Raw genomic sequence first — 17,071 nt, forward strand, 5'->3', positions numbered from 1 at the left:
TCTCATCTCAACCTTTCATCTGGGGGAGGCATTACAGTGGTCCCTCAAGTTACAATATTAATTGGTTCCAGGACGACCATTGTATGCTGAAACCATTGTATGTTGAGACCAGAACTCTATGGAAACCTGGTAATTGGTTCTAAAGGCACCAAAATGTCATCCAAAAATAGAAAAAAGTGAGGATTAAAGAAAAATAAGTAGATAACTAATATAGATAAAGCAAATCCTTACATATGAAAGTAAGAAAGATCTGCTGGGAGCTGTAAATCACGGTCTATGTCAGTGTTTCCCAAGCAGTGAGCCTCCAGCTGTTGCAAAACTACAACTCCCAGCATGCTCGGGCAGCCAAAGGCTGTCCGGACTTGCTGGAAGTTGTTTTGCAACAGCTGGGGCTCCCTGCTTGGGAAAAACTGGTCTATGTAGAGGACAGGAGCTTCTTCGGGGTCCTGTACAGCACAAGCAATGTCCTAAAAAAGTAACATGGAGTCGCCCTCACCTGGTGTCCAAAGGAGCTGGTAACCCTGGTACAGGTAAAGTGTACAGAACATGTAATACCTCCCTGTACTGTAGGGGGCGCTACCAGACATCAGTCAGTGCATACACTTCAGTAATACAGGTGTTTTACCAGTAAATTGCCCATTCTGATTGATCAGTTCTTCCGGCCATTGACACGTTTCAAAAATCTGGACTGTCCGTAACATTGTATGTTGAGTCTGGTTTCAACTTACAATGGTCCAGAAAAGAACATTGTAAGTTGAAACTATTGTATGTTGAGGCCATTGTAAGTTGAGGGATCACTGTACGGGAGAGATTTAGTATTACAATACAGCTAGTCAGATGAATCTAATACATGGACAGACTAGGACCACCAAAGCAACCAGTACTCTATGAAAGTGTCTTTTGGCTCATAGACGTGGAGCAGCATTATGACCATTCCCTATGGTGTCTATATGCTCTGTTAGATATTTTTTAATTTTTTAAAATTATATAACAAATGTTCTTGTATCTTATATTATTTATGTAGCATAGTCTCAAGTATGAGCTCTAGAAGACTGCAGTCTAATAATGCGTCTGTCAAGTATGTCAAGTATGAAAAGTGCAGCTATAAAGCAAGTGCTACCAGCACTGGTATTTTCATGTCAGTATCTGTGAAAAGAGTAATAAATTATTCTGTGTACTCATAATACTACAGCTCATGGGTGCGCAAAAGAAATATGTGAATCCTGTTGGCCCAGAAAACAAACATCTGTTTATCTTGTGTTCACCAGGTCTTTCTTCGTGAGTCCTTGGAGCAGAAATTAGAGAAGCAGCGTGAAGTAGCAGTATACAAGGCTGCCTTGATAATACAGTCACACATCATGGGCTTTGTGGCAAGGTAGGTCAAATATGTTACGCTGCAGGAGTACTGGTCAAATTAGATTTGTGTTCACTGGATCTTTTTGCTTAAGAAAAATACTAAAAAAATTAAACTTTGCTAGATTTATGGAGGTATACCCATCTGGACATTTGGATTAGCGGGTGGGACCCGCATCTATCGGACATTTATGGCATATGCAATTTTGAGATTCCCATCAACCCCCCCCCCCACACACACACACTCCTTTTTTATTCTGTATTATCAAATTATGAGTAATAATAGTATCAGAAAATACTGTCCTGATGACTCTAAAATCTCTGGTTAACAAAGTGTCATACATTATGTATTAAACCAGACCTAAAGAACACATCTGTTTACTTTTGTGTGTCTTCTCAAAGTCAATAGTGGCCAGTTCAATAGCTGTTTGCATAATGAGGTAATCCCTTTTCATGTGCATATGAGTCCTGGCGGTACATATAGGCCAATATGTCACCCAGAATGGCATCCTGCTGGGTGTAATTACTTTTTCTGTAAGCATGGCATATATCAGAGCCCATTCTGCCTCTTCCAAAACACTGTCATGTCAGGAGATATAAAGATATGGCAGTGTTTAACATCAGCTTAGTCTGGATTCAGACTCCTGCCCGCTTCCTCCTGTGGATGTGATTTATATCGTGGCTGTGACACCTTGACATTTGCTATAAACAGGATGCATAAAGAGGATGGATTATTTCTTATCGATGTGATTTGTGGAACAAGCTTCCTCTCCTTTCTTTCTCCAGAAAGCAGTACAGAAAGGTGCTTCACTGCATTGTGGTAATACAAAAGAACTACCGGGCTTTCCTGTGGAGGACAAAGTTTTTACGTCTTAAAAAAGCAGCTGTAACCTTCCAGAAGCAGCTGCGAGGCCAGATAGCTCGCCGTACATACAGGCAGCTCCGAGAGCAGAAGCAGAAAGAAGAAGAGATGAGGAGAAGAAGAAGGGAGGAAGAAGAACGGAGGAGGAAAGAGGAGGAAGAGAGATTGAGGAAAGAGGCTGAGGAAAGGAAGAAGAAAGAAGAGGAAGAAAGACTACAGAAAGAAGCAGAAGAAAGGTATGAGATATAATATCGAGGAATATTCAGAAACTAGAATTCATGTTATGTATAATTCATCTCATACTATACTTCTAGTGCTTCAATGATTGTCAGACATACAAGTCATCTGTGTCATAATATCATTGATACAAAAAAATTAGCCAATATGGTGGTGAATATACTTATGTCGTAAAGCCATTGAATACCCATGTCACTTGTGAGTACATGATATAAAAATGGCATTATAGGTAAAAATAATCTTAAATCAGTAAATTTGAAATTATCTTAAATCTGTAAATGTGAAATTATCTTAAATCTGTATGTTTATGTGTATATACAAACAGTCAATTCAATTCACTGATGATATGTCATCTCGTACATACTTTAAACTGTACAAGTAGTTACTGCAGGAAAATCCTTCCTTACATAGGTTGTAAAATCAATGAAAGACCGTTCTGTATGCACGTGGTGTAACATGAAAAATGCAGCTACTAATCTTGTGTGTCCTCTTACAGAGAAAGACAAAGACGAGAGGCAGAAATACTAGCCAAGCAGGTAAGAATTTGACCAAAACCAGAATGCTTTCCTTTCCTTTCTGTATATATATATATATATATATATATATATATATATATATATATATTCACTGCTTAGATATACATTTATGGGAAATTGATTTACTCAGCCCATAAACATGTACTGTAGCTAAACCTAATACTGGACACTTAGCTGAGTTTAATCCTGGCTTGACCTTTAATAGGATATGTGATGCATGTCTAAGCAACAGAAAAAGAATATAGCAACATAGCCTATTTTCTATTAATCTATAATTTGCCTAATTCAGTGAAGAGGCCTTAAAAATGAGGTGGCAAATTTTAAACCATTTGTGAAGCACCAGGTACAAATAGCCCCACAGTTTCATCAAAATGAGTAGTTTCTGCTCATAACTGTTCTTGCTGCACATATGGAAAAGTCAAAAACTTCAGGTTTTCTTTTGTTTATACTCATGGAAAAGTATTGTTCAATCCTTGCCATCCTCATCTAGACATACGTAGACCAAACCTGGGTGACATAATCTTATAATAGTGTATCTTAATCCAACAATTCTGAAACAGTTAATTCTGATAACTGCAGATTATAAAATATAAACTGTTCAACAAAAGCAAGGAATGCCAAGTTCTTTGTTTCTTCTGCAACATTTTAGTATAGTTGCAAAACCTAAAGTTCTGTGCCAGTAAGATCTAGTTGTATCTTGTATTAGTTGACCTGTGCCTTGTTTACTTGCCATCAATTGTTCCATGTTTGATAGTTCTCATGTTCTGTCTTGTGGTTTGTTTCATGTTTCTATCGAAGCTGTGTTTGTTCATCTAATATGTGGATATTTTCTCATCAATAAGGAAAGGAACGTATTATGACAGGATAGAACAGGGCTTTATCCTCTAATTGTGTAAATATTACTCAGGGAATTTTATTCGTTACAAAAATACAAATATTTGATGTTAACATATATTTGTCCAAATTGAATCTAATGTTCTCATCTACTCATCTGTAGGCTGAAGAAGCAAAAAAACAGGAAGAAATTGTTGCCATGTTAGAAGTTGAAAACAAGTATACAGAAAATCGAGAATTTGAAAAGCAGAAAGAAAACAAACAAGTGGAAGAAATTCTCAGATTAGAAAAAGAAATTGATGACTTGCAACGCATTAAGGAAAAACAAGAATTATCCTTAACAGAGGCATCTTTACAGCGGCTGCAACAGCTCCGTGATGAAGAGCTGAAACGTCTAGAGGAAGAGGCCTGCAGAGCAGCCCAAGAGTTTCTCGAGTCCCTTAACTTTGATGAGATTGATGAATGTGTTAAGAATATTGAAATGTCCTTATCTGTAAGTGATGTATTCCCAGAGGAGCTTAAATCCATTGCCGGCGGTGAGAAACCCACTTTTAATTTTAGTCAGCCATATCCTGAAGAGGAGGTGGATGAGGGATTTGAAGCTGATGATGATGCATTTAAAGACTCGCCAAATCCAAGTGAACACGGTCATTCTGATCAACGAACAAGTGGTATTAGAACCAGTGATGACTCTTCAGAAGAAGACCCTTACATGAATTATACTCTTGGACCAGCAGCTGAAGCTGGGCAAAACAATAAATTACTTCCTCCTGGACAAGATCCAAAAACTGCAAAAAAAGTGGCTGGGGGGGAGTCTACTTACTGTGTGCCAGAAAAGCAACCAGATCCCCTGCAGGGTCTTGAAAACCTCATCATCCCTGATGGGGATTATGACTATGACCATGATGAATACCGAGATGGGGCAGTGACCTCTGGAAGCAGTGTGGCATTCTCTAACTCCCACAGCAGCCAGTGGTCTCCAGATTATCAGTGCTCCATAGGAACATACAACAGTTCATCGGCTTACAGATTTAGCTCAGAAGGGGCTCAGTCATCAGTAAGTTTCTTCTTCCCAATCCCTCTGTACCGTTATTACGAATAATATTTTTTTCCTGCAGCTGTGTACACATTTGAGAAGTTCTGTAAGAACAGTGAGATTGGTTTAACAAAATAACTAGAGAATATTATGATTTTTATGACCTCCGCAAGAATTTTTAACTGCAGGGACAATTGTGACGCATATTTAAAAATGTTTTTTGCCTTTTTTACTCGAACATGGCAAAAAATTTGTAAAAAACAACTAAAGCTTTTACATTAATTGTATTTAATCATTCTACAGTATGACCCACATAAAAATGTGTACAGTCCTGGTGTTTAAACAGTGGTCAGAAGGAATGTTTTATCTTGTAGCAAATCTAAAATCTGAACCTCTCCCTCAATTTCTAAACTGTAGAGGTGTAAGAGTGCTTGTTTCCACAACTTCCTTCACGTGCTGCATAGTGTATGCAATGGGACTGTAGTGTCATGCTCCCACTGACCTTTTGTGGCCTCCACTGCTCCACTCTTCTTGGCCATGCTACATCTGGCCTTCATTCATGGTTTGTCACTGCTCTACTTCTGCTGGGACCTTGAGTGTTGCATAGCTCATGTACAATGACTCCTGGCATCTTTAATGGTCAGTGTGTGCCACAGTTCTTTTTACCAGGCCAATGTCCATTTTCCCTAGGCTATTTCAGGTTCTATCTCACATCACTCTTTGTCTTTGCAATAAGGTTCTTATGTTCTTACAGTTTTATCTAACGAGTTTCTGACTTTGTTTGCTGACCTTGTTTGTTTGCCACCTGTCTTGAATTCCTGACCACTAACAATTACAAGAGAAATCTTCCTGCCCTAACCTTCTGTCTGGTTTGGATTTTTGAGTGAACCCCGCCTGCTCTGACTTCCTGACTGCATTTCTAATCTTCTGGTATGGTACCATGCCCTGGAGCTTTTGCTGAGGGAGTCTATTCTGAGGGTAGGAACCTGTGGATTTCCTGCAGTGAGATCTAGATCTGTATGAGGGTGAAAGAGTGAAAACCTGAATCCCATATGCTTAGCCCCTCAATTTATACCTACGGTATGCCATATCTATTGCAATCCTACATCTGTCCAGGTAGGCCTAGTGTTGCATGGGGCTTTTGTGTGGCTTTGTGTATTTAAATAAAAACAACACAGTCCTACAGTCATGCATCTGATGCTGAATAGCTACAGATGTTAATTTAAAGGGTTGTTTAAAGATGGAATTTTTTTTATATGTCTGAGAAAAAGAAAAAAGAATTCATACTCACCTGCCCTGATCACCTACAGCTGCTGTCTTTATGGCTCCTGGTCACCGCCTGTCACTGCTTATTCCTGTGACCCATCATCCCCACAGGAATTGCCCATTCAGCCAGTCACTGACTGCAGTAATGTCCGACCTTGACCAATGATTGGCTCAATGGGGCAGTTCCTGTGTGGACAATGTGTCACAAGAGCAAGGAAGAAGCAGTGACAATCAGGAACTGAAGGCCGTTGGAGCAGCAGATGCAGGGGATCATGTTATCAATCTGCCTGAAACCATACTTGTCTGGTTTTACCCATAACAACCAATCAGAGTTAAACTTTCATATCGTAACAAGCTCTGGTAAAATAAAGGCTAAATTGTGATTGGTTGTTATGGGCAAAACCAGACTGTTTAGGTTTCAGGCAGATAGATACATCTGGTCCATATTTTCTACATATGAGCTGCCCCAAAATACTGTAGAAATAATATTGGAAATCCTAAATCATTCACACAAGTTGTAAATATCTTATATGGAATAGGATTCTCTCATATGCATTTAATGCAAACATGAGTAACGTATGAGATCTTAGAAACTTCATTCATATTTAATATTTGATCTGGAAAACAAAGTTATCATCTTCTACTTCTCTATGACAGATTGTTGTTCATTTTTTTATGCATACTGCCAACAGCCTAACTTTCAATAAACTGGAACTCTATAAGGGAATTATTTTTATTGCTCTTGTAATAAGCCATTTGGACTCATTCACACTCCGGAAATCTGTGTGGAATTCCGCTTGCAGCAGCCTCCCATTAATTTCTGTGGGATTATGCCGATTAGTTCACACATCAGCAGTATAGTTGCAGAACTTCCCATGGGGAATTGCATGTGACAGTAGCTGCACTCATTCCTCCTCTTCCTGGTGTCCCCTCTCCACACCTCTCCTCCATGAACTCTCCCCCAGCCAAAGCTGCAGCAGTATCATGCAGAGCCGTACAGGTGACACCACCAGGGTCAGGGCAGCATGCTGGAGGTGGAAGGACCAGTGGCAGTGATACCAGCGATCTAGGAGAGGTCAGTGCTGCAAGGTTGTTTTATGTACGGCACTGTTACAGCCTGTAGAAGTACTGGATTTCATGCCTATTTCCATTGCATATCACCATGGAAATAAGCACAGATTCAGGCTCCTTTCTGCTCCAGTATCGTGGAGAAGTAAAGGTACAGATTCAAAAGTAATTCCCTCGCTGAATTTCGTAGTGTGAACGAGCCTTTACAGTTTTCAAATTAGTTTTCCTAAAAGTAAGAAATCAGTCTCTCTAGTGCCACCTACAGGAAGCTACCCTGTAAGTCAATGTCAAACACCAAAGACTGGTGAATTAGTACATTTTGAGAGATGTTTACTTTTAAAACAAGTCAATGTTCAGACAAAAAACATGAACAACGTGACAAAATGTCACCTCATGCTGGACTAGAGGTAATTCCATGCTTTACAAAAGCTAACACAGTTTCCAGTTTTACACAATGCCTCATTTTAGTCTTCCATGCTGCATGGTTTTGTCATACTAAAAAAGTAGATTGGGGATCAATAAGATTAGAAGTTTCATTCTCTTAGAGCTTTCTTATGTCCTTGCAGTTTGAAGATAGTGAAGAAGACTTTGATTCAAGGTTTGACACGGATGATGAACTTTCTTACAGACGGGATTCTGTCTACAGCTGTGTTACACTGCCATATTTCCACAGTTTTCTTTATATGAAAGGTATGCTACTGTTTGCCATGTGACAGGATATTATACTTTGTATTATACTTTACCCTTATAATGTAGACTTGATGATGTATGATCTGCTTACGGGATACTATGCATCTTACATGGCTGCTATGCATACTGTAGTGATTTATAATAAGATACACATTGATCGTTCATGGGACATTCATGTTGGGTATAATATTTACCTTTTTTCTTACTTTTTTCACAGCCTTATGCTAAAATAACACAAAAAAAAGTTTTCCCCCATCATTCTGCACTCAATGCCACATATTGTGAATTGGGAAACAGAATTTTAGAAATTTTTGCACATTTATTACAAACTACAAATGAAAAATTTGGAATTGACAAAAGTATTCAGACCCTGTGCTATGACACTTTTGCTCTGGAGGGATCTCCCATTAATCTTGATCACCTCTGAGATGTTTCTACACCTTGACTGGAGTCCCTTGTGGTAAGTTCAGTTGATTGGACAGGATTTGAAAAGACACAGCCCTGTCTATATAAGGACTCGCAGCTGACAATGCATATGAGAGCAAGAACCAAATCTTGAGGAGATTGCCTGTAGAGTTTAGAGACAGGATTATGTGGAGGCACAGATATGGAGATGTGTACAAAAAATTCCCAAGATCACAGGAGCCGCTATAATTTTTAAATGGAGGAAATTTGGAATAACCCAGACTCTTGCTTGAGTTGGCTGACCCATTAAACTAAGTAATTGGAGGAGAAGGGACTTGGTAGAAAAAGTGACCAAGAACCCAATGATCATTCTGGCTGATCTCCAAAAATCCTGTGTGCAGATGGGACAAACTTTCAGAAAGTCAATCATCACTGCAGCACTCCACCAATCTGGGCTTAATGGCAGAGTGGTCAAAAAGAAGCTTCTCCTTAGTATAAGACCCATGAAAACATGCCTTGAATTTACAAAAATATTTGGGAATTTACCAAAGCCCAATCTCAGCGATCTTCAACTTCCTGTAGCTGTGGTCAACACATCACATTGAAGCTCAGCCAATCACTGGCTGAGGTGGGACACCACTACAGCCAGTGGGGCGCTTTTATCTGCTTAAAATCAAGTGAAATGACAGAAACCAGCCAGAAAAATGACACAACTCATTAAAGTCAGTAGGGTCCATTGGGTTCCGTTTGTGAGGCAGGTTTGCACTGTTAAATCCTGTTAGACAGAATCTAGGATGGAGGCCCCAAATAAAGTCTGCTACGAGTCCGATGTAAAACTAGCCTAAGACTGTTGTATAAGTAAGTAAATCTCCCTCTTTGTTCTCTGCTAGCTTTGTTAGAATTGTGCTCGGGATAAAAGACATGTGTGCATAATGTGAATTCACAATAAGGTCATGCACAAGAGTTCTCCAATTATTAGAGGTCAAAGGCAATAGATGTTCTTAAACACGATGTAGCTCCATTTCTAAAGAGGTCTCAAATTATTTTTGAGGGCAAAAGGCTGTCTATACAGTGAAGAGCATTGTCTGAAATCCCAGGAACTAGATAATATGTATAACATTAATCACAATGTGTCTCTAGACAAGGTTTCTTTCCTTATTCTACATTTATTAGAGTCACTTTCATATGAAATGTTTATGTTACGGTAACTTTTTGTTCAAATTTCCCCAAAATGCTGTCCTGTTGTCTAACTCAGGTTTAAAAGTTTACAAGTATGGTATGAATGAAGAATGTCCAGATTATCTTCATAGCCTTTAGATCAGCACATGACACATGTCAGACATTAATAGACTTTAGTAAATAATACAGGTATTGTAATGTGGGTTTAGAATTGAGAGCACTGCTTCTCATTGACGTCAATGTAGCAGGAGTTGCCTTTAGGGTAATCCTTAGCTCCTGGTTGTCAAACTAGTTTTTTTTTCTTTTTGTTGATGGAAGAATCTGTCAATAAAAAGTATTTTTCCATATTTACCTCTACACAGATGAGCACACAGGGATGCCATTATTACTACTAGTCTAGATTTCATCATGCAGAAATAGTATCTGCAGGCTTGTCATAAGTATTATACACTTATATTATATATTTATATTGCACGGTCCACTGTTTCCTCAGTGTCATACTAACAGGTGTACAGTAAGCTGAGGCAGATGAGCTGTCTATAAAGTGTTTCATTGCTTTTCTGCCTGTGGCATGGATTAGGTGTCACAGTCTAGCAAAATGGTATATTTACATGGTCTCAAAAGCAGTAGTATTTTTGCCTAAATATCCCATCATTCCTAGGAATAGAAACCACAGTGGACCCCAGTATTCAGTGTGATAAACCCATAAGCACCAACTAAGGTTGTCTCTTCATTTATATGATATGAAATTCTTAAAGGGGTTATCAAGGATTAGAAAAATTAAGCTTCTTCTTAAAACAGCACCACACCTGTCCTCCGTTTGTCCTCAGTGGTATTGCTGCCCAGTTTCATTAAAGGGGTACTCCGATGGAAAACAAACAACTGCTGTATGCTCCAGAGGAAGTTGTATAGTTCTTTTCTGTCTGAACACAGTGCTCTCTGCTGACACCTCTGTCCGTGTCAGGAATGTTCCGGAGCAGGAGAGATTTGCTATGGGGATTTGCTCCTACTCTGGACAGTGTCAGCAGAGACTGTGGAGCATATAAATTCCTGTGGAGCATATAGCAGCTGATAAGTACTAGAAGGATTAAGAATTTTTTATAGAAGTAATTTACAAATCTGTTTAACTTTCCGGAGCCAGTGGATATGACATTTTTTTTTCCATTGGAGTACCCCTTTAAAGTGAATGGAGCAGACTTCTAATAACACACACAACAGGTGTGGTGCTGTTTTTCTAATTCTGCGTATCCCCTTAAAGGCAAGTGGGGTCTGTAACTAAGCAGAAGTCCAGTCCAGGCTAGAAGCTTTTCTTGAGAAATTTTTTGAGAAAATTCAAGAAGAATAACATATGGAACCTGTTTCTTTATTCAGTTGTGCCTTATGGAAAACAGGGCAGGGACATTTGAGTGACAGTTCCTTTATAAGAGGAACAGTTGGTGGATTGATATATGCATAGCATACATGTATAGCATTATCTGTGCAATACTACATGGGGGAGATTTATCAAATCCTGTCCAGAGGAAAAGTTGCTGAGTTGCCCATAGCAACCATTCAGATCACTTCTTTCATTTTGCAGAGGCCTTGTTAGAAATAAAAGAAGCGATCTGATTGGTTGCATGGGCAACTGCACCACCCTTCTTCTGCACAGGTTTTGATAAATCTCCCCCTATATCTCCTACTGAAATTTCTAAAAACTGAGAGCTTAAGTTCAGCTTAATCTGATAAATAATGTTACCCTCCTGCATGCTATAAGTGCTAATATTGCACCATTTTCAATGCATTTTTGTATATAAAGGCTTGTCTACCAGGCTAGCTAAGTATTAAATAATCAAGTCTTCCAATGGCCTTTTGCTAGGTGGGATGATGAATACATGGAAGAAGCGTTGGTGTGTCTTGAAAGATGAGACCTTCCTGTGGTTTAGGTCCAAGCAGGAAGCTCTGAAGCAGGGCTGGCTTTATAAAAAAGGTGGAGGGTCGTCCACTCTGTCCAGAAGAAACTGGAAGAAGCGTTGGTTCGTTCTCCGACAGTCCAAGCTGATGTACTTTGATAGTGACAGTGAGGAAAAGCTGAAAGGAACCATAGAACTCAGAGAAGCTAAGTAAGTTCCTTGATCAACCCTAATTGCTGGCAATTGCTGGAACTTACCTTCGATAGCTGTTGACAGGGTTAGGTTCAGCTGGTGTTTGGCTATTCTGTACAGGCACCTTTAGAAAAAGATAGATGGTGCTATTGCCTCATTTTTGCATATCGACTTCTAGATGTTCTGCTTACACAAAACGGATATATATAAGTGTTAATATACAGGGTGAGACATTTATATGGATACACCTTAATAAAATGGGAATGGTTGGTGATGTTAACTTCCTGTTTGTGGCACATTAGTATATGTGAGGGGGGGGGGGGGGACTTTTCAAGATGGGTGGTGACCATGGCGGCCATTTTGAATCCAACTTTTGTTTTTTCAATAGAAAGAGGGTCATGTGTCACATCAAACTTATTGGGAATTTCACAAGAAAAACAATGATGTGCTTGGTTTTAACGTAACTTTATTCTTTAATGAGTTATTTACAAGTTTCTGACCACTTCTAAAATGTGTTCAATGTGCTGCTCATTGTGTTGGATTGTCAATGCAACCCTCTTCTCCCACTCTTCACACACTGATAGCAACACTGCAGGAGAAATGCTAGCACAGGCTTCCAGTATTCTTAGTTTCAGGTGCTGCACATCTCGTATCTTCACAGCATAGACAATTGCCTTCAGATGACCCCAACGATAAAAGTCTAAGGGGGTCAGATGGGGAGACCTTGGGGGCCATTCAACGGCCCACGACAACCAATCCACTTTCCAGGAAACTGTTCATCTAGGAATGCTTGGACCTGACACCCATAATGTGGTGGTGCACCATCTTGTTGGAAAAACTCAGGGAACGTGCCAGCTTCAGTGCATAAAGACGCAAACACATCATCATGTAGCAATTTCGCATATCCAGTGGCCTTGAGGTTTCCATTGATGAAGAATGGCCCCACTATCTTTGTACCCCATATACCACACCATACCATCATTTTCTTGGAGGGATCTATCCAATGTGGGTTAGTGTCAGACCAATAGCGGGGGTTTTGTTTAACTTCACCATTCACATAAAAGTTTGCTTCATCACTGAACCAAATCTTCTGCGTAAACTGAAGGTCCTGTTCCAATTTTTGTTTTGCCCATTCTGCAAATTCAGTGCGCCGATCTGGGTCATCCTCATTGAGATGCTGCAGTAGCTGGAGTTTGTAAGGATGCCATTTGTGAGTAGCTAATATCCGCCTAAGAGATGTCCGACTAATGCCACTCTCCAGTGTCATGCGGTGAGTGCTACGCTGTGGGCTCTTGCTGAATGAAGCTAGGACAGCCACTGATGTTTCTTCATTAGTGACAGATTTCATGCGACCACATTTTGGCAAATCCAACACTGAACCAGTTTCACGAAACTTAGCAAGCAGTTTGCTAACTGTAGCATGGGAGATGGGTGGTCTCGTAGGGTGTCTTGCATTGAAATCTGCTGCAATGACCCGGTTACTGCGTTCACCAGACATCAACACAATTTCTATCCGCTCCTCACGTGTTAACCTCGACGACATGTAAATGGCTGTAAACAAAGAGAAACTTGGAAATAACTCATGAAAGAATAAAGTTACGTTAAAACCAAGCACACCAGTGTTTTTTGTGTTAAATTCCCAATAAGTTTGATGTGTCACATGACCCTCTTCCTATTGAAAAAACTAAAGGTGGATTATAGCAAAGTGTACTGGGTTTATAATGCATCTGATCACTAGTACCTTATTAATATATAATATATTTTAAGAACTCAATAAGCTAAGTTTTTAGGGTAGGGTGAGAAGTGGTGTTTTGTACCCTGGACTTAAGCCTCAGAATTAGGTATTTATTTAGTGAGTGGACCGCTACCTACCAGTCAATAGTTGGTTGTGAGATAGAACCTCTAAACCACTGTATGCCATTAGGATTTAATATTACCAACACTTAATCCACCCTATGTAAAAGTGTGTGGTATAGCACATGTACATAATTGAGCATCATGGGGGTATCTCTACGAAATGGATGTCGGCATATGTAGTAACTTAGGCTGTAAATTTAGTATCTTAATATTATTTCAGAATATTTCCACTCTTCAGTCTATATAATATCATCTGACAAGACTGTGGTGGTTTCTATTAGCACTGAGTGTGTTTACCCAAAGAGGACCTGGCAAGAATCTGTAAATAACATTTAAATACATTGATATTTTCAAATTTATACTGTAATGTAATAGCAATGACTTAATAAATTACCCTTATTACAGAGAGATCATTGACAACACAGGCAAAGAAAATGGCATTGACATAGTAGTGGAGAATCGAACATACCACTTGATTGCAGAGTCCCCTGAAGATGCAAGGTAAGACTATTAATTCACACTTATGAAAGTGTTTCGCTGCTTAGGACCTATGTCACACATCTGGATTTTAGAGATGAGAATTAAAGCAGGTTGGTAAGCAGGGTGATAACATGAGAAAAGGTTCCTGTATATGGGAAGAGGTGCCAGTAACAGACCAGGATCTTCATTACACAATAAGGTTAAGGTCACACATAGCGCATACGCAGCTTAATTGATGCTGGGAGAAATCTGCCAGACAGCAGGAAATACACTGTTTGTCTGTGTGTGGAACCTTTCCTCATGTTATCACCCTGCTTACTAACCTGCTTCAGTTCTCATTTTGGGGATGGGGCCTCTTATATTTATATATAAAAAAAGAAACAGTCTGGCCAAGTTTCCACTTGTTTTTTTTTCTGGCAGTTTTTGGAAAACTGCCACTGCAGTTTTTGAGCCAAAGTCCGAAGTGGATCCATAAGGGAGGAGAAGTGTAAGTCCTTCCTATATATTTCCTATTCCTTTTGAATACACTTCTGGCTTTGGCTCAAAAACTGCAGTGTCAGTTTTCCAAAAACTGCCAGAAAAAAACCAAGTGGAAACTTAGCCTTATACATCTATTCATCCTCTACAGATATTCACTGGTATCTGAATCTTGGGAATCTTTTCTATATTTAGTTCTGATGAATTTATGATATGTCTACATGTGCATATAGCTATAGACATGAGTGACATGTATCGACTCTGTACATACTGAACTTTTATTTTATTTTACAATTTTTAGTATTTCAGGTTCTGTTTAAGGGTACGTTTACACATGCATATTTTTCCTGCAGATCTGCTACAGATTTGTTGCTGCAGATTTTGCTAACCATTAATTTCCAAGGGCAGCTAAATCTGCTGAAGCAAATCTGCAGCAGAAAATATGCACGTGTAAAAAGTCAGACTTCTAGCCACAAACTTGATTTGCTATGCATTTTGTTAACTCATTGTTATGCAATATTGCATAAAGGTGATGATGATTGTCAAGCGCTGGGTGGAGTTTTTCTAATGTGCCAATTGTATATGGTTATAGTGGTATAATTTTTATTTTGTGGTCGTAGCTCCTGCCCGAGAAGCGTACTTACCTACCCTACTACTGCTGAATACTAAGCCCTAACTAACCAAGCAGTCTGAGGTGTGCCATAACTGCCGCGTATAGAATATGCCTGGGGAAAAGAGGGCATACCCTGTAACTGAGTAAATGAAAATTAGGGGAGGGTGGGTGGGGACCGAAGAACCCACGGCGCCCGGATGTGAGGCTGCCGTGGGTTCTTAAAGGTAGCCCGCTCCTCCCACAAACTCAGGCCAGCTGCGCAGGCCTATACATTTGTGGTTGTAGCTCGTGCCCGAGAAGCGTACCTACCTACCCTACTACTACTGAATACTAACCCCTGACTAACCAAGCAGTCTGAGGTGTGCCATAACTGCCGCGTATAGAATATGCCTGGGGGAAAAGAGGGCAAAACCCTATAATTGCATCAAAGTACATTTATTACAGAGTGTTACGAACCAATGTTTCAAAAGCATCAGCCATTTATTTTCAATACATAATTAATTACATCCCTACCAAGCTATTGTAACTACGGCCATGCATCTGCATGTAATTCCCCTAACCTAGGAAACCATGACAGCTGAAGGACAGCGCTGCCTCTAACGTAGAGCTGTCCTGATGTCCCAATGGGGAATTACCTAAGCGTCGGCTAACCAACTAACTAAGCCAGCTGCCAGAGCTGACGGCTGGAGGGCTATCAACCTTCCTCTTCGTACACTCTTCAGGGTAGATTTGATGGCATGGAATGGAATGCAAACAATGATGCCTTGTCAGAGGAAAACCACGTGATGTTATGCTGAATACCTGACAGATATATTTGATAGTATTATGCTGGATGCAAAGAAGAGTGGCAAAACCCGATAAATGCAAGTAGGACTAGAATGGCATGTTAGACATCCACTAGATATCCAATGTAAAATCACGTAGTATTCCAGGCTACGTGTTGGCATCTCTCTGTGAGCTGTGGACGTGAAAAGCCTCAACTGAGAACAACCCTAAGCCCGTATATACAACTCCAAGTGCTGAAAAAGTGTATACACAAAAACGACGTGATCACCAACCTAACCCTGAGTCAGGTTACCACTGTGGACGTGAATGGCAATGCAACCCCTTGCAGCAACGTGATGATGAGACTCAACCAACATGTGACTACTATCATCGTCGATCTAAGCAAACCCAACCACCTAGAACCAAGCTATGTCCCCAATGTTAAGTGAATATATGGACACGTGATGACGTTACCGCCGACCTGATGTCGTGTCAGGTCGCAACTGAACTGACATATAGATGTGACAGGCTGAAACATGAAAGACTCAACCAAAATCTGTGACTAACAGTATGACCATCACCCTGAACAAAACAGGTCGTAACCGTGGCAATGAACGATGGAAACATCATGCTATGCCTGTAGCATAACCCCAATTGCTGAAAGAACACAACATATACAAAGACATCATCGCCACCTAAAGTCGTGTCAGGTTGTAACCAGACTGACCTATAGATGTGACTGGTCTAGTCCAAGTTAAAGCTGCAACCAATGTGTGTGACTACTAGTATCAACGTCAACCTGAAGCCGAGACAGTTCGTGACCATGATTTACCTATAGGCATAACAATACACAATGGAAAATAGCTATGTCCCTGTGCATGACCCAACAAATGAATAACACAACGTGATGACACTTTCGCCAACCTGAAGTCGTGTCAAGTTGTATCCGGACTGACCTGCGGACGTGATTGACCTAGCCGAATTTAAAAGCCTCAACCGTTGTATGTACAATAACTAGAAAGCACTGATGTGAGGCAATCATCTCCAATCATTTTTTTTTTATATGTGTCAGGAATGATGAGTATACGACCGCCTATGTGTCATAATGTTGTTGCTCTGAAGGCGTGTCTGTAACAACAATTATGCAACGTACCCCCTGCAGACATGGCAGGCGTAATGGGTATAGCAGGTATAATGGGTATACATCACCTATGTGTGGTGTTAATGCTGATCTGAAGGCGTGTCAGTAACAACAATTATGTGACATACCCCTCCTGCAGACGTGGCAGGCATAACGGGTATACGCCACCTATGTGACATAATGTCATTGCT

At 40.1% G+C, this 17,071-nt stretch overlaps 1 protein-coding gene across 3 annotated transcripts in view; it reads left to right on the plus strand.

Moving 5' to 3' along the window:
* The window catches only part of MYO10 (myosin X), a 239,331-nt gene that overhangs the window by 198,988 nt on the left and 23,272 nt on the right, over positions 1-17,071 (plus strand). For all 3 annotated transcript variants that reach the window (XM_056520936.1, XM_056520935.1, XM_056520934.1), the window contains 7 exons: positions 1,269-1,375; positions 2,140-2,451; positions 2,949-2,988; positions 3,986-4,879; positions 7,759-7,882; positions 11,322-11,565; positions 13,810-13,905. In XM_056520936.1, the coding sequence (XP_056376911.1) occupies positions 1,269-1,375; positions 2,140-2,451; positions 2,949-2,988; positions 3,986-4,879; positions 7,759-7,882; positions 11,322-11,565; positions 13,810-13,905 (1,817 nt within the window). The remainder of the gene's footprint in view (positions 1-1,268; positions 1,376-2,139; positions 2,452-2,948; positions 2,989-3,985; positions 4,880-7,758; positions 7,883-11,321; positions 11,566-13,809; positions 13,906-17,071) is intronic.

This window comes from Hyla sarda, chromosome 5 (assembly GCF_029499605.1).
Source record: "Hyla sarda isolate aHylSar1 chromosome 5, aHylSar1.hap1, whole genome shotgun sequence".
Taxonomy (NCBI): domain Eukaryota; kingdom Metazoa; phylum Chordata; class Amphibia; order Anura; family Hylidae; genus Hyla; species Hyla sarda.